The following is a 25,889-nucleotide window of genomic DNA, read 5'->3' as shown; positions in this document are numbered from 1 at the left end:
ATCCGCTCATCTACCAGTGCATGGGCATCTCCAGTGGTTCTGGTACCCAAACCAGATGGGGAAATACGCTTTTGCGTGGACTACCGTAAGCTAAATGCGGTAACTCGTCCGGACAACTATCCAATGCCACGCACCGATGAGCTATTGGAGAAGTTGGGACGGGCCCAGTTCATCTCTACAATAGACTTAACCAAGGGGTACTGGCAAGTACCGCTAGATGAACCTGCCAAGGAGAGGTCAGCATTCGTCACCCATGCGGGGGTGTATGAATTCAATGTCCTTCCTTTTGGCCTTCGTAATGCACCCGCCACCTTCCAAAGGCTGGTAGATGGTCTACTAGCTGGACTGGGAGAATTTGCAGTTGCCTACCTCGATGATGTGGCCATTTTTTCAGACTCCTGGCCCGAACACCTACTACACCTGGAAAAGGTCTTTGAGCGCATCAGGCAGGCAGGACTAACTGTTAAGGCCAAAAAGTGTCAAATAGGCCAAAACAGAGTGACTTACCTGGGGCACCAGGTGGGTCGAGGAACCATAAACCCCCTACAGGCCAAGGTGGATGCTATCCAAAAGTGGCCTGTCCCACGGTCCAAGAAGCAGGTCCAATCCTTCTTAGGCTTGGCCGGATACTACAGGCGATTTGTACCCCACTACAGCCAAATCGCTGCCCCACTGACCGACCTGACCAAAAAGACCCAGCCAAATGCAGTTAAGTGGACTGATGAGTGTCAAAAGGCCTTTACCCAACTTAAGGCAACACTCATGTCGGACCCTGTGCTCAGGGCCCCGGATTTTGACAAGCCATTCCTAGTAACCACAGATGCATCTGAGCGTGGTATAGGAGCAGTGCTCATGCAGAAAGCAACAGATCACAACTTCCATCCTGTCGTGTTTCTCAGCAAGAAACTGTCTGAGAGGGAAAGTCACTGGTCAGTCAGTGAAAAGGAATGCTATGCCATTGTGTACGCCCTGGAAAAGCTACGCCCATATGTTTGGGGACGGCGGTTCCAACTACAAACTGACCATGCTGCACTAAAGTGGCTTCATACTGCCAAGGGGAACAACAAGAAACTTCTTCGTTGGAGTTTAGCTCTCCAAGATTTTGATTTTAAAATTCAACACATCACAGGAGCTTCTAATAAAGTTGCTGATGCACTCTCCCGTGAGAGTTTCCCAGAATTCAGTAGTTAAAAAGTGTTCTTAGAATGTAGAAGTCTGTTAGTTATACACTTAGGAGTATATGTAAAGGTGTATATGTTGTATTAATCTGTTTATTTTCAAGTTCTAGAAGGAAATCGCCGCCAGTGAGCTTCCCCACTGTCTGCAATTTGGGGGGCGTGTCATAAACAGATAGCTAAGGGTTAATGTCTCTTTCACCTGAAGCACCTGACCAGAGGACCAATCAGGAAACCGGATTTTTTCAACTTTGGGTGGAGGGAATTGAGTGTCTAAGGTCTTTGTTTTCCTGGCTGCCTGCTTTCTCTGAGCTTTGGAGAAGTAGTTCTACTTTCTAGTCTTCTGTTTCTAAGTGTAAGGACAAAGAGATCAGATAGTAAGTTCTATGGTTTCTTTTCTTTGGTATTTGCATGAATATAAGTGCTGGAGTGCTTTGATTTGTATTCTTTTTGAATAAGGCTGTTTATTCAATATTCTTTTAAGCAATTGACCCTGTGTTGTATCATCTAATACAGAGAGAACATTTGTACTTATTTTTCTTTCTTTTTATATAAAGCTTTCTTTTAAGACCTGTTGGAGTTTTTCTTTACTTCAGGGAAATTGAGTCTGTACTCACCAGGGAATTGGTGGGAGGAAGAAATCAAGGGGAGATTTGTGTGTTGGATTGCTAGCCTGACTTTGCATTCCCTCTGGGGGAATAGGAAAGTACTTTTTGTTTCCAGGATTGGGAACAGAGAGGGAGATTCACTCTGTTTGGATTCACAGAACTTGTGTCTGTGTATCTCTCCAGGAGCACCTGGAGGGGGGAAGGGAAAAAGGATTATTTCCCTTTGTTGTGAGACTCAAGGGATTTGGGTCTTGGGGTCCCCAGGAAAGGTTTTTCAGGGGGACCAGAGTGCCCCAAAACACTCTAATTTTTGGGTGGTGGCAGCAGGTACCAGGTCCAAGCTGGTAACTAAGCTTGGAGGTTTTCATGCTAACCCCCATATTTTGGACGCTAAGGTCCAAATCTGGGACTAAGGTTATTACAAACTTGTAGTGACCTTCTGGGTGGGGCTTGTCCCCCATCTTACCTTTCCTCTGTTGAGTCTCCTTCCCATACTCTAGAGAACTTCTTAGCCAGGGGATACATCTCTCCTCCAAGTAGCGTTTCCACTGCTGGTTGTCAAATACTTCAGCATCCCATCTCCTTTTGGTGATCTGAGCCCCAATATCTGCTGCTCCTAAAGTCATGCTCTCTGTATCAAAGGTAAGAAAGTATCGCCCATCATAGGAATCCTGGTAAAACCCCCAAGTGGTGTTGTCTTCCCGGAGATCACAGCCGTATTTCATCTGGATAATGTGAAACCCTGAAACACAGCTGAGGGTCAGCAGCAGCAGCAGCTCTCTGAAAATCTCACCAAAATCCCACTGCAGGTAGCCCAGTGGTGGTTCTCCTTGCTACTGGACCCTCCTTCCCCTGAGAAATGGGGTTCCCACTTATGCTGTTGGGTCCTACACTCTCCCAGCTCCTTTCAGGAGGGAACCAAAACCACAAGGGACGCCCTCTCCATCTGTTGGTCTTTGTACACTAAAGACCCCTCACTGCAGAGAGCTCACAACCTTCAAGGAGTACCTCATTGCTGCTTGATGGCACGACCCCTGTCAAGGTCTTTTTTCTACTTTGAACTTTAGCGTCCAAAAAGTGGGGACCTGCATGTACCCTTCTAAGCTTAATTTTTAGTTTAAATCTGATAGCACCGCCACCAGCCAAAATATAGTGTTTGGCACACTTTCTGTTCCCACAAAACCTTCCCTGGGGAACCCAAGACCCAAACCCCTTGTGTCTTAAAACCAGGAGAAAAATCATTCCCCCTCCTTTCCCCCTCCCAGACTTTCCCCTCCCTGGGTTACCCTTAGAGACTACGCTGATCCAAACTCCTTGGATTTTAAAACAGAGAGGAATTAGCCTTTTCCCCAGCTCCTTTCCCCCCACCAATTCCTGGTGAGTTCAGATCCAATCCCCTTGGGTCTTAAACAAGGAAAAAAATCTATCAGGTTCTTAAAAAAGAAAGCTTTTAATTAAAGAAAGAAAAAGTAAAAATTATCTCTGTAAAATTAGGATGGAAAATGTTTACAGGGTATTCAGCTCATATAGACTAGAGGGACTCCCTCCCCCCTAGCCTGAAATTCAAAGTCACAGCAAACAGAGGTAAAATTCTTCCAGCAAAATACACATTTGCAAGTTAAGAAAACATAAGACTAATCCACCTTTTCTAGCTAGCACTTACTATTTTGAACATGAGAGACTGTTTCAGAAAGATTGGAGAAACCTGGGGTGCATGTCTGGTCCCTTTCAGCCCCAAGAGTGAACAAAGAACAAAACAAACAGCACAAAGACTTCCCTCCATCAAGATTTGAAAGTATCTTGTCCCCCCATTGGTCCTCTGGTCAGGTGTCAGCCAGGTTCACTGAGCTTCTTAACCCTTTACAGGTAAAAGAGACATTAACCCTTAACCATCTGTTATGACAACCCCAAAGGGAGTACTCCAGATATTGCAGGGGTCTATCCCCTCCAGCTCTTTTCTGCTCTCTGAGGCTCCCCCCAATTCTGGTAGTTAGGGTCATTCTGGAGAAGAGATAGAGTTCAGGGTGCCTATACCCCACTCTCTCCTGCGTTGTATTAATTTTGCAGGGTCCTAAGGGTCACTTGGTCCCTGTAGCAGGATGGTGACCCGCTCCAGCCCTGGAAGGGTTAAAGCCAGCCCTGGGAGAGGGCTGAGGCTGTGAACGAAAGCCTGGGCTGATTGGGGAAGGCAGCCACAGCGGGGGCCAGGGCTCGCTCCAGGGTTTTTGCTGCCCCAAGGGGGGAAAAAAAAAAAGAGTCATGATCATGATTGGCACCTGCTCCACTGTGCCACTTTCTTCTTCGGCAGCAATTTGGCGGAGGGTCCTTCCCTCCAAGAGGGACTAAGGGGCCCGCCGCCGAAGAGCCCAACGTGCTGCCCCTTCCCCCTGGCCACCTCAAGCACCTGGTGCCGGCCCTGGCTGAGGCCACGCCCCAATCAGGCCCAGATGGTCCCTATAAGAGGCTGCGAGCCAGAAGCCCAAACAGTCTCTCTCTGCTTGTAGAGAGAGAAAGGCCTGGCTGCTAGGGAGCCAAGCAGGATACTGGGGGTGGAGCAGGGTTGGGGGAAGGCTAGAGGAGCCAAGGAGCTCCAGCCTGGAAAACCCCCAGGCTCTGGCCTAGCAGAGGGCCTAAGGCAAGTACTGGGGTTGCAAAGGGACAGCCCAGCAATAGGCAGAGGCAGCAGGTCCAGACCCAACCTTGCCTATGATGAGTGGCTGACACTGCAGTCTGCCTCAGGGTGTAGGGCAAGTTGGTACCTGGCAGTAGCCTACAACTGAGGCGAGGTGGGGGAAGTGGGTGGGGGGTCCCCTGAGCAGGGAGACCTGGAGAAGCAGTGGGGGTACTGACAGGGAGCAGCACCCAGTGACAGGGTCACTCGGGGTCCGAGAGCGACATGGGGGCCAGCGGAAAAGCGAGACATCAGCTGGCAAAGGGTGCTCTGGAGGCTGGAAGCTAATTCTCCTAGATGACCAGCAGGGGGCACTGCCGGGTGAGTCTGGGCCGGATTACAGTCCCCCACCTTCTCCATTCACAGTACCCCATGTCCCTGTGGGGAGGGGGTACAGGTCTGTCCCCCACACTAACCTCTGTTCTGGTTTAATGACCTCACAGAATCCCCAGGGTCACTCTGTTTCCCTGCCCCATCTCCCCGTGCCCCCAACTCAATCTAGGAATGGCAAAGAACCAACTTCAGTTGTTGGCCTCTTTTTCACATGGCCACTGTCTCAAGGTGATACCTTGAATGTAGGATCCCAAGGTGTAAGGATCAGGCCATTGATGGCCCTTAGTTCAGCTGGCCACCATTTTCCTACAGCCAGGCTAATCTTCACGACAACGGCCCCCATCTCGCACACAACCAAGAGTAGACTCAGTTAATACAGCCACTCCTGGGCTGACAGGAGGCAGGGAGGGAAACTAGGGGTGGGGGAACAGGGGGATGTGGGGATGGGAACAGGAAGGAGAGTTTAGGGGACAGGAAGGAAGGCTGTGGTGAACAGAGAACACTGTGCAGATAATGAGGAAGACAAACATGGGGAACGGATCAGACCCCTAGCTTGGTAAATGGGGCAGAATGTGGGGGCACAAAAATAATCCACACAAGGTCCCAAATATGTTCACCCCTCCCCCACCTTGCATTAGATACAGCGAGGTAAATGCCTAGATTATCAGCAGTCACTAGTGATTTTGGGTGCCCAACTGAGACCTTTTAAAGGGACCTGATCAGAAAGTGGGAGCACCCGGCCTCTGCATATGAGACACTCAAATATCACTAATCACTTCTGGAAAAATGTAGGCCAAGGGATTAAAATACAATTTGGTGTCACAGCTATAGGTGAGAGCCAAACCCACTAAGCTGTGTCCCTGAACAATACCACAGGTTTGGACAAAAAACAGTTACTAACCTTCCTGGAATGGTGGTTCTTAGAGACATGTTGCACACGTCCATTCCCCGCACACAGTCGCCAGAAAGTTCTCCCTTAGTGATACCCCTCAGCCTGGCTCTAGCACCTTCTAGCACTCTTATGTCATGGTGCAAGGGGGCTGGTTGACCCTGCACTTTCTCACTTCTTGCCAGCAACTCCAACAGAGGAGTAGGACGTTGGCTTGTGGAATGGACGTGTGCAACACATCTTAAGAAACAACAGTTACAGAAAGGTTAGTGACCATTTTTCCTTCTTCAGATGCTTGCACATATCCATTCCACATTTGGTAACTCCCAAGCAGCACCGTAAGAGGTGGGCTCCAAGTTCATGGACACGTAGATTACAACACTGCCCAGCCAAACCCAGTGCACGTCTAGCTTGCTGGTTGATGGCGTAGTTGGAAGAAAAAGTATGTCTGACGCCCAGGTCGCCTCTCTGCAAATGTCCTGGATCAGGCCTGGGCCATGAACACCACTGAGGAAGCTTGTGCTCTCACAGAATGGGCCGTCAGGAAGACAGGTGATGGGACACCTGCCTGCTCGTACCATGTGTGAATGCACAATGTGATCCAGGATGAAATTCTCTGAGCCGAAATGGGTACGGCTTTCATCCTATCAGCTACTGCCACAAAGAGCTGTGTGAATTTATGGATCAAGTTTCTATGTAGTCCTTTCTACACAGAACAAAAGACCCACATGCACAGCAGTTTTTCCCAATTTGGGAGGGTACAGCTTGCTTATTGGTTCCCCTGGTCAGGTGCCAACTCATTTTAAGTTAACCTCGTAACCCTTTACAGGTAAGACAGTTAGGGTACAGCTGCTAAGGAGGATCTACAGCTAACTGAATATGGTTGGGGAGTTACACAAGGGTGCTATCCACCCTCGTTTACACAGATGGATTCCCAGATTTGTGGGTACAGCCTTTCAAAGCCTTTGAGGAAGTGAATCGACATTTAATGTGAAAAAACTGATCGACCACCCAGCATGGGGTAGAATGCGGAGATCGCAGCTAGGTCTGCCTGAACAGATGAAATCGCTAGACCTGGCCATTTCCAGACTGTTCTGGAGTGTCTGGAGTATCTGAGAGATGACTCAGTGGGTGAGAGGCAGGGGTGCCAGAACAGAGGGACCAAGGGGCCATGGCCTTGCCACTTTAGCAGCAGGTGAGAGTGAGAGGGAGGGGGAGGAGCCTCAGGAGAAGAGGTGGAGTGGGGGGCGTGTCAGGGGAAGAAGCGGAGTCACAGTTTCAGCTGTGAAAGTAGAATGAATTATATTGTAAAAAATAAGAATGGATTAAAGAAATGCTGTATGTTCCTTTAAGCAGAAATAAGAAATGTTGAAATATAGTTGTCAGGAAGAGAAACATTAAGGTACAAAACAATGGGTCCACTTAAGCTAACGTTGGGACATTAACAGGAGATCGGTGATAGTTAGTAAGGAAATAAGATATGCAAGTCTAGCCCAGGTAAACTTATCAGATTCTGCTCCCTTTTGTTATCTTGTTAAGTGCTCGCCTTTTTATCTGTATAAATAAGATAGTTTGTGTCTTGCATGGTGCTCACATTATCTGGGTGTATTAGCAGAGCGCTTTGCTAATAAAACAGAGTGGTCTGACAAACTGTGAGTCCTGAGTCTGACTTTGACACAGCACCGGTGGCACCCCCACTCACAGGGAGGTTCTGGCACCCTGGTGAGAGGCCCTGCTGGGGAGACCAAATGGAGAAACGCTTCCACTTGGCGAGGTAAGTAGCTCTGGTAGATGGTTTCCTACTGCCTAGCAAGACACATTAAAATTGGAACAATAGAGAAGATTAGCATGTCCCCTGCGCAAGGATGACATGCAGATTCGTGAAGACCTACCAGACCTGCTCCGAACAGGCCAGTTCTACAGGTTTAACCGTGAGGCAGATGGAGCATTTGGCCGTGATCTTGTAAGATCAGGTCTGGAAGCGGAGGGAGCAGCATTGGAATCACCACCGACAGGTCTGGAAATAAGCCAAATTAGTGGTGATGTGGACAGGCTGAGGCTATGAGAATAACCTTCACCCATGACCTTCAGCAAGACCTTGTGCACTAAAGGAATGTTGGGGGGTGGGGCAGGGGAGGTGAGAGGCACAGAACAGGTGATTTCTCCAAGGGAGTAAAAAGGCATCTGGGAGCAAGCCTGGCTTATTTCCTGGGTTGCAGTCACACAGACAGCAGAACTGCTGAAATTTCCTGTTCTGTCTGGTTGTGAACAGCTCTACGAGGGAGGTATTCCGGCACTGGAAAATGGTCCTTGCTATGTCAGGGCATAGGGACCATTTGCGGTGAGAAGAGCTGATCTGCCAGCTCATTCTAGGCTCCCGAAAGGTGAGAAGCTTCGAGGTGGATCGAGTGCTTTAAGAAGAGCTCCCACAAGCAAATGCCCTCCTGACACAGGGGGAGAAGAGCGGGCCACTCTCTGCCTGCTGATGTAAAACATGGTTGCCATGTTGTCTGTAAGAACTTGCACCACCTTGCTTGCGATGTGGGGTAAGAACACCTGATGTGCTAGGTGGATCACCCTGAGCTCTCTGACGTTTATCTGTAGCAAGAGTTCCTGCTGGGACCATTGACCTTGTGTCCTGAGGTGCCCGAGATGGGCCCCCAACTGAGCTTGGATGCATCCAAGATTAGAGATACTGAGGGTTGCGGCCTGACAAAGGAACATCCAGGCCTACCAACCAGGGATCTGTCAGAGCACCGAATTTATACGATGGCTGTTTGGCCGGTACATTGAGGCCAGCCAAGTCTGAAGGGGTCTGAGGTGCAATCCCACATACTGCACCATGTATATGCATGAGGCCATGTGACCCAACAGACTGAGTGGGCCTTGACCTGTGACGACACTGACTGGAATTGGGCTTCTGGGGGGAAGGCCCCGGCCTGGGTAGAATCGAGCACTGCTCCAATAAACTCTATCCTCTGAACCGGGAGAAGTATCTGCCTCTGGTAGTTTATCAGCAGGCCCGGTGCTTGAAAGGTTGCTTGTACAAGGTGGACGCTGGCTTTTACTGGGGACTTGGACTGGCTCTTGGCCAGCCAGTCACTGAGATACGGACACACCTGCACCCTTCACCTTCTCAGGAAGACTGCCACTATTACCAGGCATTTCATAAAGACCCATTTGGCTGCTCACAGGCCAAATGGGAGGACGGTAAACTGGTAATGAGCCAGGTTCACAATGATCCTGAGAAAGCTTCTGTGGCCTTGAAAAATAGAGATGTGGAAATAACCATCTTTCAAATTGAGGGTGGCATCCCTATCCCCTGAATCCAGGGAAGGAAAGATGGAGGCCAGGGAGACAATGCACAACTTCAGTCTTTGAGGTGCTGCAGGTCTAGAATAGGTCAGAGACCCCCTTTGGCACTCAGGATTAAGGAATTGTGATGTTGCACTTCATATGCTCTATGGAAATATGCTTATGAATATGATGTAACTGGAATATGTTTCATGCAAAAGGTCTCTTGTATGATGTCATCAGAAAACTTGTAATCTACTGAGGGTGTTCATCCTATTTGTCTGCATGTATTATTTCTATGTCTGGAGTTGGAGAGATAAGATAAACTTGTATCACTGTTGTAGTCACACCAGGTGAGGGCCATCAATGGGGCATTAGGAACTTGATGGCTCCCACTGATTAGGACAATTGATGGTAAGTGGTTTATTTATCTGAAAGCCTTCCTCTGGGCGTGGGGTCGGGGTCGGGGGCAGCAACCCAGGAGGAATGGAGACTAGAGGTCTCAGAGAGATGTGACCATGTCACCTGGTAGTGAAATCCATCTTAAATCTAGTACTTTTTCCTTTAACAGGAGGGGTAGGGACCCAGAGAGACAAAAGATTCCTGCCTTGTGCCAAAGCTATAAAAGGCAGTGGAGCAGGACAAAGGGGGCAGCCAGTCATGAGAAAACCCCTGCTTATCACCTGAGATGTTTTCTGGATCTAACAAAGACTGTAGCAGGGGAAAAGATTGCGCCAGAACTAGGAAAGAGTCCCGTCTGTGAAGTAAACTTATTGGAACATCTTTGAGAGTGAGATATTTCTTGTAATCAGTTTCTTAATGTATTAGGCTTAGACTTGCATGTTTTGTTTCATTTTGCTCTGTGACTTACTTTGTTCTGTCTGTTATTACTTGAAATCACTTAAATTCTACGTTTTATATTTAATACAATCACTTTTGTTTATTAACAAACCCAGAGTAAGTGATTAATACCTGTGGGAGCAAACAGCTGTGCATACCTCTCTATCAGTGTTATAAGCGACGGACAATTTATGAATTTACCCTGTATAAGCATTATACAAAGTAAAACAGATTTATTTGGGGTTTGGATCCCATTGGGAAAGGGGTGTCTGGGTGCTGAAGACGGGTAACCTGCTGACAGCAGTTTTCAGTTAAAGCCTGCAGCTTTGGGAGCATGGCCCAGATCCTGGGTCTGTGTAAACAGGCTAGCGTGCCTGGCTCAACCAGACAGGGTTCTGGAATTCCCAAGCTGGCAGGGAAAACCTGCTCAGGGATGATTTCAGCATATCAGTGACAGTCCCAAGGGGATCTCTGTGACTGAACCCGTCACAGGAATAATGGTAGTGAAACCCTTTCCTTCTTAAGTTCTGAGTCAGCTCCCCCACAGCTCCTACCCAGAGAAGGGCTTGCACCTCCTGGGCTAAACTTTGCTCATGAGAAGGGTCCCTGAAGAGGGACGGGGATGGGGGGAGGGGTAGGAGGGAGGCATGGAAATGAACTAACTGTATAACCCTCCTCCACCATACTCAGCACCCAATGGCCTGTTGGCTGGAGCTGTAATCCATTGGTAGAATACATTTTCCTACCAAAATGGTCTTGCTTTTTTGAGTCTTTTGACTTGGAGGTTGCCCCTTACTACCCTGGCCTTTCCCTCTCATTGGCTGCCAAGGGCACCAAGGAGCCGGAAGACGGATGGGAACATATGTACTCCTACCCTTTGGTGGAGACATAGTACTTCCTATCTGCCTTCCTTGACGTCGGGGACAATGAGGAAGGGGTCTGACACAGGGTTTTAACTGGACCCACGATAGACTCATTGAGAAGCAGAGCTACCTTCGACAGGGCCACTGCAGCCCAGATGTTGACCAGGCTGTTGGAAGACTTTTTAGCTACCTCCACTTCCAGCCCCAAGTTCGAGACCACCTTCTTCCATAACTCCTGGTGATCCTGTCGCTCCAGGTTCTGATAGTCGGTACCTGGCTCAATATCGTAGTTGGGATCAGCTGCTGCTCGGTGTGACAGAGGACTCTTTCTCTCAGATACCACTGAGTACGAGCACCTAGATGGGGGGCCAGGCAGCGGAGAACCTCAGAGGTTCCAAAAAGGCCATGACATCTGCATGAGCCATTGCTCACTGGGCCAGACGATCGGAGGAACCACAACCCCGGGATCCACTATTGCATAGGGCTAATTGCATAGGGTATTGGTACCAGTCCCTCGGCTGGGTGCAAGATTCAAACTCCAGCTTGGATGATGAGTTTTCTTGTGGGGACGAGGGGTGTCTGGTACCCATCGCTCCAAGGGACGGTGCTGAGGATCCAGGGAGCAAGGGGCCTGCTGCCAAACAGGAACTTAGGGCATCATGCTCCCTTCTGCTTGCCTGCACTACTGGCACCAACTGCTGTACTGCTGGCAACATTGGTACCAAACATGCCAGCAAATCCCTGGCCACAACAAACGCCTCCAGGATGGAACCTCAACCCTGCTAGTACCTCACTGCCCCTCTGGTGCTGGCGGCTGGTCGGGTACTGGACTCAACGGAGCCTGTGAACAGGGCGGAGTCAATGGTACTGCCTGCAGGGCAGGGGCAGGGGAGTAGCCAGACACAGGTTGCACTTCCCTGCACTGAACTGGTGGCAGAGCTGACAGCGATCCACAATACAAGTCTCATCCAAGCACTCTAGACAGCTAGAGTGCAGGTCGCTCAAAGGCATGGGCTTGCTGCAGGAGGCACCGGGTTTGAAGCCTGGAGACAGAGACATGCCCAGTTCCAGGAGTGGAGGAAACTCTGCTATGAAAGTCCAACTAACTATTTATTCCGATCAACTAAAGTCAAAAAGTAAGAAAACAACTGTGGGGAAAAGGGATGGAGTAACGAGAGAATCACTGAGAATCTTGAGACGTGCAGGGCAGCTGGTCACAGAACACGCAGAGATCCCAACCAGGGACTCGAGAGCAGTGAGGTGGGTCAGGCCTCCCCACCCACCCCTCTTCTCCTCCATACTGCACTCCACATGGATGAGCAGGGTGGGGGCACCGATGGGGTCTCAGAGAAACCAGACCCTGAAATCCCCCGTGTGTGTTAGAGGCAGACGCAGCTAGAGAGGGGAACACTATTGGTGGTCAATGTGCAGGACTCAGAACAGATTCCGGCGAGCTGGCAGCCTCAGGACTGCGAGGAGGGGGTAAATGGGGGAGGAGGGCAGGAGAGGGCAGCAGGAACAGAACAGCAGCTCCCCAGCGCAGGCTTAGGGGTGGGCGAGCAGAGCCCCTCTCTCAGCACTGGGGAGGCCAGTGTCCATGTGAGCAGGTCAGGCTGGACAGGCTCAGCAGCAGGGGACCAATGGGTGAGACTAGTCAGGAGAGGGTTAAACTAGCTACAGAGGGGGTGGGCTAGGGGGCCAGACACTTGGCAACCCTCTGCCCTGTCACTTAGTCCTGGGGCAGGGCCACCAGGAACCCAGGTGTCCAGGGCAGGATGGGAATTAGTTCTCACTGCTGCTGTCACAATGCTGGGAGCCAGGAGGGACTGGGGCGGGGCCAGGGACACTCCTGAGTGAGGACCAATGTGACAGGCCAGTACCACTCACCAGTCCCCTGTCAGGAAGTGCACAGCAATTACATCAGAGAGACCCTCACCTGCCAGGGACAGTTCAGCAGTGCCAGGCATGAACGCTTATGGATCATCACCCAGTTAAGTCAGACAGCACAATCGGGGGCCTGGCCAGGTGGCTACAGCCCTGCACACTAGGAATCGAGCAGAAAGAACGACTCTTTACACATCTATTGATAGTGTGCAGGGGAACCTGCCTGACCCCGGGCTCCAACCAGGGGACACGTGCTGGGGTTTGTGCTGCCAGGTGTAAGGAAGCCCGGGAGTCTCTGCACATTAGAGGGGCTGATTATCTAACTAACTCTCCAGCCCAAGGCAATGTCAGACCCTCCTCCTGTGGAGTGAAGAGGAATCTGACCTTAGATAAACTCACCTGGGAAATAAGACAAAGCGAACAATGAAGGAGGCTCACTGGTGAGCAGCTTCTCCCCAGGGCTGGAGTGAATGCAGCACTGCCGACTTTTGTGACTTTACTGCGAGTCTCATTATGCTGCTTGGGGAGAAGGATAGCTCAATCGTTTGTGCATGAACCTACTAAACCCAGAGTTGTGAGTTCAATCCTTGAGGGGGCCACTTAGGGATCAGGACAAAATCAGTACTTGATCCTGCTAGTGAAGGCAGGGGGCTGGACTCAATGACCTTTCAGGGTCCCTTCCAGTTCAAAAATTTTTTTGGGGTGGTTTTATTAAATCCCCAGTTCCTGGACTTATGGGATTAGAGGAGTCTCAGATCTCTTTTCTTACAGCAGTAACTTCTAGTCCTTCTAGGAGCAAGGAAAACCCTGGAAATGTGTCCCTTAAAGGTTCAAACCAGAGGGCAAATAAAAATAACCTCCAATATTATTCCCAAAATACTCACAACATTTAAGCCAAACTCAGGATTTTGGGGCCCGACATGTCTGAACACTTGGGGCTGTCGATATTGGGATTCCCCATCACTCGGTGTCTGGGAATTGAGACAAGATGCCTCAGAGCCCTGCTCTAGCTATAAGGTCCGACAGCATCACTGTCGTAGCCGGGAAGAACAAACTCCTCCGTGCAAGAATCACTGGGTGTGATCCTCTGGCCTCATTGACCAGGATAGTAACTTCTAGCTTTAGCACCTCTGCCACTCTGCCCAGGAAATTACAATACACGAGGGGCGGGGGGTCCCCCGAAGGGCAGCAGAGGCAGCTACAAGTGGGACTGGTAGCAGAAATCTGGGGTGTTTGGGGAGGGGACAGTATGAGAGTCCCACTTTGGAGGGTGTCAAAAAATCTCTTTCACATGGAAATCTCCATTCTGCAGCCCTCTCCCCCACCCCGCACGTGTCCCTCTGTCCCCCACGTTCACACTGACTCCAGTGACAAAATGCCTGAGGGCTGTCCCCTCCCCCCATCTCCAACATGCATCCCGGTGTCCCTTCACCCTGTTTACATCAACCACATGTCTCCCCCCTCAATGTCCCTGCATCCCTATGTCGGGTCGTGTCCTTCACTCACCCTCGCTCTGGTTGTAGAGCTGACCCAGGGTGTTCAAACTTGCTTTGAACCATTTCTGGTGGCGCTGTGCCCACCAGGTCCTCTCGTCCCAGAACTCCGGACCCTCGTTCTGCGCCATCCACACTGGGCGGGCTCCGCCCTCTGCATCCCGCTGGTGTAGACGTAGATGACTTGATCGTCCACGTACACAACACGGCTGTACCAGGGCAGCCCCGGGCCGGGCTCTGACACCACCGTGTCCAATACGCGCCTGGAGTGAAGGCCTGGGGGGGTGGGAGGGGGAAGGGAGAGTCAGACCCAACCAGACCCTGCCAGGGAGCCCCTGGCAATACACGAGAGGCGACGCCAGCCCTCAGGAGTGCTCCTGTGGGAGAGAGACCTTGGAAAGGGCTCACAGAACAGCCTGACCGGGGAGAAAGAGATGGTGGGGCAGAAGGAGAAAGGGAGGCAAGGATGGAGGGGGAGTGAGAAGGAGACGGGGTGCGGAGGTACGAGGGGATGGAGCAGATGTGATGAGTAGGGGAGCATATGGGGAGAGTTTATTGGGGGTACAGGGGAGTGTGAAGAAGGAAAGGGGGCCCAGGAGGAGGGCCACGGCTGGAGTGCGGTGTGGGGAAAAGGAAGGGGGTGTTATGGGAGAGGGTGGGGCAGGAGGACCGGGGGATAGGAGATGCAAGAGCTGAAGCTGGGGAAGGCAAGGTGGGCAGGGGAATGTGTCCAGGCTACAGCTGGGAGCCATGACACCGGCTGTGCACACATTTTACTATAATTTATTCAGAACATAAGAGCGGCCATACTGGGTGAGACCAAAGGTCCATCTAGCCCAGTATCCTGTCTTCCGACAGTGGCCAGTGCCACGTACCCCGGAGAGAATGAACAGAACAGGGAATCTTCAAGTGATCCGTCCCCTGTTGCCCATTCCCAGCTTCTGGCAAACAGAGGCTAGGGACACCATCCCTGCCCACCCTGGCTAATAGCCACTGATGGACTTAATCTCCATGAACTTAGCTAGTTCTTTTCTGAATCATGTTATAGTCTTGACCTTCACAACATCCTCTGGCAAGGAGTTCCACTGTCTGACTGTGTATTGTGTGCAGATATACTTCCTTTTGTTTGTTTTAGATTGGCTGCCCATTAATTTCCTTGGGTGACCCCTAGTTCTTGAGTTACGTGAAGGAGTAAATAACACTTCGGTATTCACTTTCTCCAGACCAGTCATGATGAAGACTATGATTTTGTCATGGATATTTTTAGTACAAGTCCTGGACAGGTCACAGGCAACAAAGAAAAGCTCACAGAAGCCCGTGACCTATCCAGACTTTTACTAAAAATATCCATGGCAAAAAGGAGAGCTCAAGCTCAGCTGCGTGACCCACACACCATCTGCTGGGGCGAGGCAACTGCAGGCCACTCAGAGCTCCAGGGTCCCCCTGCCGCCTACAGAAACTGGGAGCGGTTGCTTCCTCCACAGCCCATGGAGCCCCCCGCCATTCCCAGCTGCAACAGGTGGCAGGGGGACCCCACAGCTTCCAGCGGCCACGGGCTGAAGTCATGGAGTTTGCTGAAAGTCACAGATTCTGTGACTTCCACGACCTCTGTGAAAAAACACAGCCTTAGTCTTGATTTTATAGACTTTCATCATATCCCCCTTAGTCGTCTCTTTTCCAAGCTGAAAAGTTCCAGTCTTATTACTCTCTCCTCATGTAGCAGCCATTCCATATCCCTAATCATTTTTGTTGCCCTTTTCTGTACCTTTTCAAATTCCAATATATCTTTTTTCAGATGGAATGACTATATCTGCATGCAGTATTCAAGATGTGGGCGTACCATGGATTTATATAGAGGCAATATATTTTCTGTCTTATTATTAATCCCTTTCCTAATGATTCCCAACATTCTGTTAGCTTGTTTGATGGCCACTGCACACTGAAAAAATGAGGAGTCCTGTGGCACCTTAAAGACGAATGCATTTATCTGAGCATAAGCTTTCGTGTATGCATCTGAAGTGGGTTCCAGCCCACGAAAGCTTATGCCCAAATAAACAGCCCCCCTGGAGCCTTCCGTCACCTCAGTAACGTGACATGCAGCATTTGGAGGACTGAGGCCTTGTTCTCTAGTTCCTAATGGCCAGTTACAGACCAGAGCCCCCCCCATGCTGGGCGCTGGACACACACAACACGCACAGCCCTGCCCTGGCTTATGTCTGAGCTGAAGAACAGACAGATCTAACGGGGACAGAGCTCTCCCCTTTTCTTCCCCCAGCTGCCGAACACCCTGTGTCCCTCCTGCCATTCCCCTTCAGTCACAATCTCACCGCCTGATCTGGCAAGCAGGGCTGCTGATGCTGCTCCTCCTTGGCTAACTAAAGATTCAGTGGAGCAGAGGGCCCGGACCCGGGGTCTCCACCTCCCGGGTGAAGGCTCCAACCACCCGGCTACAGAGCTGTTCTCACGCCCTTGCTCTCTGGCCCAGTTCTAGTTCTCCCCAGAGGAACAGCTCCCACAGGAGTGACGGAGGGAGCCCCACAGCAGAGGGCCCCACAGCTCAGGGGCTAGGACACCCTGGGAGCTGGCAGAGCCCTGCTCTAATCCAGTCTCTCCTGCAGGCAGAGACGGCCTGGAGCCCGGAGTCTCCCTCACCCCAGGTGATGCCCAAACCACTCGGCTCCTCCCACACTGTTGTGAGCTCATGTGCGGGTTCGATCCAGCAAACGGCCTGAGCACACCCACGGCATTGGGCCCCCAGACGAGTTAGGTGGAGGACACTAGTCGTCCCTTGGTCCATGCATCGCTGTGGGGCTCAGGCATCCGGGCACCTGGCGGGAAGCTGTGGAGCGCAGGCCCAAAGGCAGGAACATAGATCCCAAGGGACCTGTTACTGCATAAACAAAGGTGCCAAGTGAGTTCAGGCACCTACAGGGCTCAGTAGCAGCTGGGGCAGTGAGGGGGGGTTCTGTGAACCCCAGGGGGCCTGATGCTGGGATTTAGGCACCTTCACCCCTTTACGGCTCTAGCCCTTGGACACTGCAGTGACGGGAGCAACAGGGGCACCATAGATCACAGTCTGATCCCGCTCCTGCCTCTCAGAGACCTGGCTCCCTCCCTCTGACTCTGCCCTGCAGCGACCTCTGCTCTCCACTCACCTGCTGCTTCCAGCCTCTCCGTCTCCCCTCCGCACTCCACCTTTTCTTTCGCACAGCCCTGCACCTAACTTCTCTCCTTTCTTCTCTCCATGCTGCTGTTTGCCATTGACCCCGCTGCTCCCCTCAGTCACCCTCTCTGACCCCAACCCCAGCTCTCCCTTCATTTTCGCCACTTCCCACACTCGTCCTCGGTAACTTTAACTTCCAAGTCGCTGGCCCATCTGACCCTCTGCTCCTCATCTCCTAACCCTCCCTTCTGCATTCACCTAGCAGCCCTGGATCAGCTCCTCCACACTTAAAATGGCCATGCACTGGACTTGGGGTCATCAAGCCCTGGCCTCTGAGCTCTCCGGTGTGGATTTCCCCGCTCCGACCATCAGCTGGTTTTTCTCACGCACCAATCATCTCTCCCCATGATTCGTAATGTGTGTGCCTCAGTTTCCCTATGAGCTGCATGGTTAAAGAGGTTATGGAAAAGGTTGTTTACTCTGCAGAGATCCAGGTGTGACTGATGCCTGGCTGCCTGGGGTCTGGGCCCCATGCTGATGGGGACTGCCCGGACATTTGGAACCTAGCAACTAATGAGACTCATCCTCTGCAGGAAGCCTGTCTGTGACCAGCTGGAAAACAAAGGGCTGAAGAGGAGGCCAGGTGACAGTGTTTGCCAACAACAAAGGACAGGGTGGGTGGGGGCCCCTGGGGTTAAGTGTGGGCTTTTGGAAAGAGAAGCATCTGGACTGGGACTAGAGAGAGAGCTCTGTGTTCTGGACTGACCCAGGTCTTTGCTGTAGCTTCCCATTCTTTACGTTAACTAAATATTTTTTACACTGTGTTCCAGACACCCAGCAAACCCTCCTGTTTGTACAGTGCTGGCTGAGAGTCACCCCAGAGTCCGGAAATCGGGAGCACATTGTCCCCTTTGGGAGTGCAGGTCTCCACAGGTGTCTGGTTACGGTGGAGTCACTGAGGGGAGCTCATGGCAGGAAGCGGGGGTGCTGAAGGCTCTGAAATTCTGTCCCAGAAGGAAGTGGAGCCAAGCGGCTCACTTCAATGAGAGTGAGAGACCCTAAGGGGGTTAGAGCACTAGTCGGTCAGGTGGATTCCTGACAATGAAACGTAACCTTCTCCCTCCTCTCCACGTTCCCTTCCCCTCCTTCAATTCCCACCTCCCTCTCCTTCACAGATGCAGACATTTCTCATCTGCTCTCCTCCTAAGCCCTCCATTCACCTCACCCCATCTCCTGATCTCCCTCACACCCACTCTCCTCCCTCCCTCACTCTTCTCTTTAACCTCTCACTCTCCTCTGGCTCTTTCCCCTTCACAACACAAACACATTTTAGAGTCTTCCATCAGAAAGACCTTTGACTCCATTTGCCTCCCCAGCTACCGCCCCTTCTCCATTTCATCTCTCAGCTCATTGAATGTGCCTCTGCAATTGCTGCCTGGAATTCCTGTCTTCCGGTTCTATCCTAGACCCTACCTACACCAACTTCCATGCCTTGCGCTCCACAGAAATTGCTCCTGCCAAAGTCTGTAATGCCTTTTCCTAGCTAGCACTCAGACTCAGCACTCCATCCTCACCCTCCTTGGTTTGCCAGCCACCTGACACCATTCACTACAATATTCTTAAAATCTTGTCCTCCTTGGCTTCCTTAACTTTGTCCCCTCTGACCTCTCTAATCACTCCTTCACCATGTTCATCAGAGGATTTTCCTCATCCCCCCTCCAGCCTGTTGATGTCACTAGGCATAAATCTAGGCCTCAGTGAACCAAAGCTCCTCCATGTTGAACTCTACTTGATCTAGAAAGCTAGCAGCTGTGAAATTAAATGTGTTACAGTACATTATCAGTTGCAGCACAGCTAAAACTGGTCTAAAGCAGTAGTGATAAGGCCTGTGCACCTTTAGCAGAAGGACAAGATAACTTGCAGAAGGAAAACTTACTAATGAGCTGCCGCGGCCAAGATTACTTAATGCACCTGCGCTTACTTAACTGTTACAGGGGGAGAAAGGAGGTGAGGGGGGAGGAAGAAAGAAGAAAGAGAAAAAAAACTTATAAAACGGGAAAAGCCATTTGTGTAGGGGTGCATGATTTGAGGCGTTCGTCTCCTTGCACCGCTTTGAGATCTCAAATAAACTTTGCTTGCTTCTCCACCCTGGTGTGTGTTCATTGGTGCTATGCACTCTGGGCAACGAACCACTGTTGCTTGCCTCGGGCACCCTCTGTGTCGGCAACAAGCCCTCTGTGGAATTCTGTCCCCACCAGGACTCTGTCCTTCGTCCCCTTCTCTTCTTCCCTACACTTTATCTCTCGGCAAAGTCATCTACAAACACAAATTCAACTACTATCTCTGTGCTGATGACTCACAGATCTACCTATCCCCTCCAAACTTGTCTCTTTCTGCTCAAATTACAGTCTTGGCCTGTCTCTCCGATGTCTCCTTGTGGCTGTCTCATCATCAGCTCAAGCCCCGTGTGGTTAAAACAGAGTTCCCAACCTTCCCCCCAAGATCTCCCTGCTATCTCCTTTGTCAGACACTGTGGATAACGCCACCATCCTGCCTGTCACTTAGGTCCATAACCTGGGTGTCATCTTTGACTCGGACCTCTCTCACTAGGTCCTCACATCCAGGTTATGTCTAAATCTTGCTAACTCTTTCTGCAGAACCTCTCTAAGATGTGGCCTTTCCTGTCCACCCCCACCGCTAAAACTCTGCTCCAGGCTCTCAGCATCTCGTGTCTCAACTGCTGCAACATCCTTTCCTCTGGCCTTGACAAACACAGGCTCATCCCGCTTAGATCCATTCAGAAGATGCTGAAAAGATCATTTCCTAGCCTGTTGATCTGACCACATCACCTCTCTCTTTGCCTCACTCCACTGGCTCCTCCTTCTCCACTGCATCAAATATAAACTGCCTGATTTCAACTGTGAGGCCCTTCACAGCCTAACCTCACCTGACCTGTCATCTCTCATTTGCTACCAAAATGTCGACTCCCACCTCCGATCTGCACACGAGTCCAGCCTCTATTACCCACTTTTTACATTTGCAAAAAAGCCCCTTTTTGTCCCATGCTGCCCCTCATGCCTGGAAGGAGCTCCTGGTAAATGTCTGCAAAACTACCTCATCCTTCAAAACCCTCCTCAATGGCCTCCTTTGCCAAGGTGCCTAAAAACTTAGATAACCGTTAAGCCACTGGTACTCTGAGACCACAGACTGTCACGCTGGCTAGTGCTGGCTCCTTATAATCCCCATCCGTCTACATCCATCTGTTGTCTCCTGTCTTATACTCCGATGGGACCGTATTTTGTTTTGTACCTGTACAGAACCTGGCACATGGGGGTCCAGGACCAGGACTGAGGTGCCTGGGTTCTGCCATAAAACAATAATAAATAACGAAGATGATGATAGTAGGGCAGATAGGTTTACTTTTTTAAATTGGCTTGCTCCTCCCATGAGACATCCCTGTCTCGTTGGCCTTGTTTTGCATGAAAGACTCTGTGGCCAGCTGGAGAACTTGAGAGGTGGATGTTTAAGCCGAAGAAATAAGAGGGGAAGGAATTATTATTTCATGTCTCAGTAGCACATTCTAGCTTTAATCATGCTGGGGCTCCATTGTACTGGGTGTTGTACAGACAGCGCAAGTGACAGTCCTTGCTCCGAACCCATTACACTCATTGTAATTGCCAATTTTGGTTGGATGTATTCCTGGATGTTTCGTCAGGACAAAATCTTTAATTCCTGGAGACTCCAGGACAATCCTGGAAGGTTGGCAACCCTATGCTGATGCCACCTCTACCTAGTTTTTGCTCTGCTTTTAACTATTTAAGTTTTCTTGTTTGTTTCTTTTTACCAAAATAGTTAAATAACCCCCCTAGTGCGAGTGCAGTTCTATCGGTACAGCCGTGCTTTACACCAGCGTAGCTTATTGCTGTAAATGAAGGGAAACAATCTGTATGAGTATAACCAGGGCTTAAACTCAGCCGGAGCTTTCCAAAGCGGAGCACAGGTAAATATTTTCAGACCTTGACTCCAGCCTGATGCTGCTGAATGGAGGAACAGAGAGGGGAACTGTGGGGCATTCCAGGAAATACTCGATGACAATTTAAGCCTTGAGTATAACTGTGTCCACATTAAGGCTATGTCCGCACTGCACTTTAGTTGGTAAAATATTTGACACACAGGAGTGTGAAAAAAACACCCTGACCAACAAAAGTGTTACCAATGAAAAGTGCTGGTGCGGACAGCGCTTTGTCAACACAACTGTCACCTCTCGTTGAGGGTGGTTTTATTTTGTCAGCGTGTCTCTCTCTCCTGCCGAAGAAGAGCGGCTACATTGAGAGCCTTGTAGCTGTCAGGTGAGCAGTGGAGACGTAGCCCAAGTGGTGATTTAGGCTAAGTCTACACTAGACAGTTCAAAGTGCTGCCGCAGGACCGCTCCCACAGCTGTGCTTTGACCTGACAATGTGGTCACCCGCGAGCACGGGGGAGAGAGCTCTCCCAGCACTCCTGGTAAACCAGGTCGACGAGGGGAGTAGCCCCAAGTGCTAGGAGCCTGGCTACACTGACGCTTTACGGGTGGAGTTTGTGGAGCAAAAAAAAAAAAAAAACCGTTTCACAGGAGCTGGGGAAATTAGCAGGCCCCACCCACACTGTGGCCGTGCTCGCTGCCCTCTCCGCAGCCCTGGGCACATGCGGCACATCCCGTCACCCCGCCGGGAAGGAGCCACGCCTGGATCGCAGCCGAGCGGGAGAGGCGCGAGGCTCCGGACCCTGGCAACAGTGAGGGAGAGCGGCTTGGGGCCGCGCGAGCGGGCCATGTAAAGTTTATCGGCTCGGTGGGGACCCCAGCCGGCTCCTCGTTCCTGTAGGGGGGCAGTGTCCTTGCCACACGCCAGTATGTCCCGCCAGCCGCCCACAGGCCAGGTAAGGAGCCAAGTCCCTGTCTCTCCCCCCCGCCCCCATCCTGGCTCCTCAGCTGAGCGGCATTCCTCCTCACTCCCATGCTTGCAACTGTAATGGCAGCGCAAGCCTGGAGGGAGAGGGTGGTGGCGCAGCTTCCAGTTCTTGGAGCTGATGGTGAGTAAGAGCTCCGGCACCAGGCGGGCAAGGGGGGCTGGCAAGGGGACTGCTCCCCCAGGAGGTAGATGGGGGGGGGCTCAGCTGAGGAGCGAGGGGGGACTCGGCTCCTTACCTGGCCTGCGGCAGCCGGCAAAACATGATGGCACAGGGTGGGGACACTACCCCCCTACAGGGGCGAGGAGCCGCCGGGGTCCCCCCCGCGAGCCAATAAACTTTACATGGACCACTCGCGCGGCCCCAAGCCGCTCTCCCCCACCGCTGCCGGGGTCTGGAGCCCCAGAGTGCCCCCGTCTCCCTCCAGGCTTGCGCCACCATTACAGCTGCAAGCCTGGGAGGGAGGAGGAAATGGAATGCCAGGTGCTTGGGGAAGAGGCGGGGCCAGGGCGGGGATTTGGGGAGGGATTCAATAGGGGAAGGAGGGGGTAGAGTCGGGGGGGGGGAGAGTCCCTCCGAGAGGGCAAAATTGCTTGTTTGCCCAGTGTCCCGACCGCACATGGGTCAGGAAGCGGGACAAACAAGCAAAAATCGAGACGTCTGGTCACCCTACCAGGGGAACCCCCACCCGCTATCCCCATGAAACCTCAGTCATGGCTACTGCCTGTCACCATCTAGCCCCCGCACCCTGGGGCGGACTGCAGTCTATCAGCCAATCATCATAGGAGACAAAGGGTTTGGACTGGCTGCCTTTACTCACACTCAGGCTGCCCCTCTGCAACCCCAATACCCACGTGGGCCTTTGACCAGGCCCTGCAGCCTGGAGAGTTGCTGGCCTATGGCTTCCCACCCCCTAAGGCCTTTCCTCAGCCCTGCATCACTCACTAGATCCCTCTGGTGAGCTCCCCCGCAGCCAGGCCTGTCTCTTTCTCTCCAGTCAGAGTGAGACTGCTCAGCTTCTGGCTGCCCCGGCCTCCTTATAAGGCCCAGTTGCTTTGTCTGGGGCATGGACCCAGCTGCAGCTACTTCCGCCAATCAGCCAGGGCTTTGCTCTCTTCCCCAGGCCCAGCCCTCTGCAGGGCTTTTCCAGCTCCTTCAGGGCTGGAGCGGGTGTTCACCCCGCTTCAGTGAGCTTGGCCCCAAAATCTGTTGGGTTTCAGGTCCTGCAGCTCCTCCCCTTAGGCTGTGGTGGGGATCCCTTAGCAGTGGGCGGACTTCCGCCCGTCCACTACCCAGAACCCAATAGGTACAGTGAGCTTGGCCCAGACCTTCTCTGATCATCATCAACATCCTTCTCTACCCATGCATACACACTCCTGCAGGCCCCAAGGCAGGGCTCTGCACCACTAGAGTTACATCCTGACGTGGGGGCCTCCTGTCTCATTGCTGCAGGGATAACCCAACGCACACCTCCTCCCACTTCTCTGCTTTCATTCCTGGTCCCTGACTCAACCCCACAAGACCAGACTGCACTGGGCCTAACCCTGTTTACGTCAAACCAAGCCTGTTACTGAGGTGATGTGAGGGCAACAATGTGCCTGAGACCACTTCACACAAACCCCCCAGGCCAACCCGCAGCCTCACGCAGCTGGATAAGGGCTGCTGAGCTGCCTGGGGCCTGAGCTGCTGCCGCATGGTGAACTCTGGGCCAAGACTGGGGCCATGGAAGATTCAAGTCCATGCTAGGAAATGCAAGATGTGCCTGTGCCTGCCCCTCCCCACCTTACTGGCACCTGAAGCTCTTTATCCAGCAGTCACAGGAGATCCCAACAGCACAAACACAGCAGTTGTGCCACACTCTGCAAAGGGAGCTCGCACCCAAACTGAGACCTGATCAGTGCAAAGATCCTGGAGCTCTAACCTCTCCCCTTGCCCTGGACACATCGCTAGAGATCAGACACATCCCCTCCCTAAACTGACACCTCTAATTAGACTTGTCTCCATTACAGACACGACCCACTGACTGTGGGGTGACTGGACTGGTGCTGACAGAGCCCAGCTGTATGTAGCCAAGGACAAGCCACACTCAGGAGTTCCAGGCACTGGGGTGAAACCCAGCGTGAAGAGCCTTCTGGGAGCCATTAAAGGTCAGAGATCCAAGAAGCCTTTTCCCCTCATTTAACCCTGGTCTATGGGGGAGGGTGATTTACTCCCTCTCACTAACTTTCGGCAAATCAGGAATCCTGTCTGAAAGCCCTGCCCTGCTTGGAGACACTGGGAATGAAACAGCCTGGGCAGCACTTGGAATAAGGTGACCAGACACCAAGTGTGAATAATCAGGACGGGGGTGGGGGGTAACAGGACCCTATATAAGAAAAAGCCCCAAATAGCAGGACTATTCCTATAAAACCAGGACATCTGGTCACTGTAGCCTGGAACCAGGGATTTCCCCACAGCCAGAGCACCTCACGGGGCTGCGAGGGGCCTGTCAGTGTGTGCAGCACCCACAAATGCTGGCCCCCATGGTGCCGCACCCCCTGGCTGGGAGCGGTTGGCATTAGATGAAGGGGTCACAGTTCGGGTCAGTGGCTCTCAGCCCCCTCCCCCCACTACACACATTGTCCCAGCAGCGCCGCTGACAGCACCTGGCACAAGGGGGCGGGACCCCCCAGTCACTATAGCAACATCAGTGTTCGCTGTCAGTGACCGCTCAGTGCTGGGGGGAGCGCGGGGAGGTTATCCCGACACCTCTGAACGCAGAGCCCAGAACTGCCCCCGGCCCCCAGCTCCCCCCTCCCCGCACCTCCCTCCCTTCTGCCCCCCCCGACACCCAGCTCCCCCCTCCCCGCACCCCTCAGCCCGGCTGCCCCCCGACACCCAGCTCCCCCCTCCCCGCACCCCCCGGCCCGGCTGCCCCCCGATACCCAGCTCCCACCTCCCCGCACCCCGCGGCCCGGCTGCCTCCCCCGACACCCAGCTCCCCCCTCCCCGCACCCCCCGGCCCGGCTGCCCCCCGATACCCAGCTCCCACCTCCCCGCACCCCAAGGCCCGGCTCCCCCCCGACACCCAGCTCCCCCCTCCCCGCACCCCCCGGCCCGGCTGCCCCCCCCGACACCCAGCTCCCCCCTCCCCGCACCCCCCGGCCCGGCTGCCCCCCGACACCCAGCTCCCCCCTCCCCGCACCCCCCGGCCCGGCTGCCCCCCCCGACACCCAGCTCCCCCCTCCCCGCACCCCCCGGCCCGGCTGCCCCCCGACACCCAGCTCCCCCCTCCCCGCACCCCCCTCCCTTCTGCCCCACCCGACACCCAGCTCCCCCCTCCCCGCACCCCCCTCCCTTCTGCCCCACCCGACACCCAGCTCCCCCCTCCCCGCACCCCCCGGCCCGGCTTCCTCCCCCGACACCCAGCTCCCCCCTCCCCGCACCCCCCTCCCTTCTGCCCCACCCGACACCCAGCTCCCCCCTCCCCGCACCCCAAGGCCCGGCTCCCCCCCCGGCCCCCAGCTCCCCCCTCCCCGCACCCCCCGGCCCGGCTCCCCCCCCCACACCCAGCTCCCCCCTCCCCGCACCCCTCGGCCCGGCTCCCCCCCCCACACCCAGCTCCCCCCTCCCCGCACCCCCCGGCCCGGCTCCCCCCCCCACACCCAGCTCCCCCCTCCCCGCACCCCCCGGCCCGGCTGCCCCCCCGACACCCAGCTCCCCCCTCCCCGCACCCCCCGGCCCGGCTGC

The 25,889-nt window shown here is 53.0% G+C and overlaps 1 protein-coding gene and 1 non-coding gene across 2 annotated transcripts in view; one reads left to right on the top strand and one right to left on the bottom strand.

The window, feature by feature from the left end:
- Positions 1-14,262, bottom strand: part of LOC127048473 (class I histocompatibility antigen, F10 alpha chain-like) — a 34,088-nt gene extending 19,826 nt beyond the window's left edge. The window contains exon 1 of the mRNA XM_050948343.1: positions 14,064-14,262. Coding sequence (XP_050804300.1) covers positions 14,064-14,181 — 118 coding nt within the window. The 5' untranslated portion in view covers positions 14,182-14,262. The remainder of the gene's footprint in view (positions 1-14,063) is intronic.
- On the top strand, positions 7,475-7,576 carry LOC127048551 (U6 spliceosomal RNA). Its single transcript, XR_007773727.1, has one exon. It is a non-coding gene; the product is annotated as a U6 spliceosomal RNA (small nuclear RNA).
- Positions 14,263-25,889: the final 11,627 nt, after the last annotated feature.

This window comes from Gopherus flavomarginatus, chromosome 3 (assembly GCF_025201925.1).
Source record: "Gopherus flavomarginatus isolate rGopFla2 chromosome 3, rGopFla2.mat.asm, whole genome shotgun sequence".
Taxonomy (NCBI): Eukaryota; Metazoa; Chordata; order Testudines; family Testudinidae; genus Gopherus; species Gopherus flavomarginatus.
The sequence above is the reverse complement of the archived record's forward strand: the minus strand, read 5'-3'. Positions and strand labels throughout refer to the sequence as shown.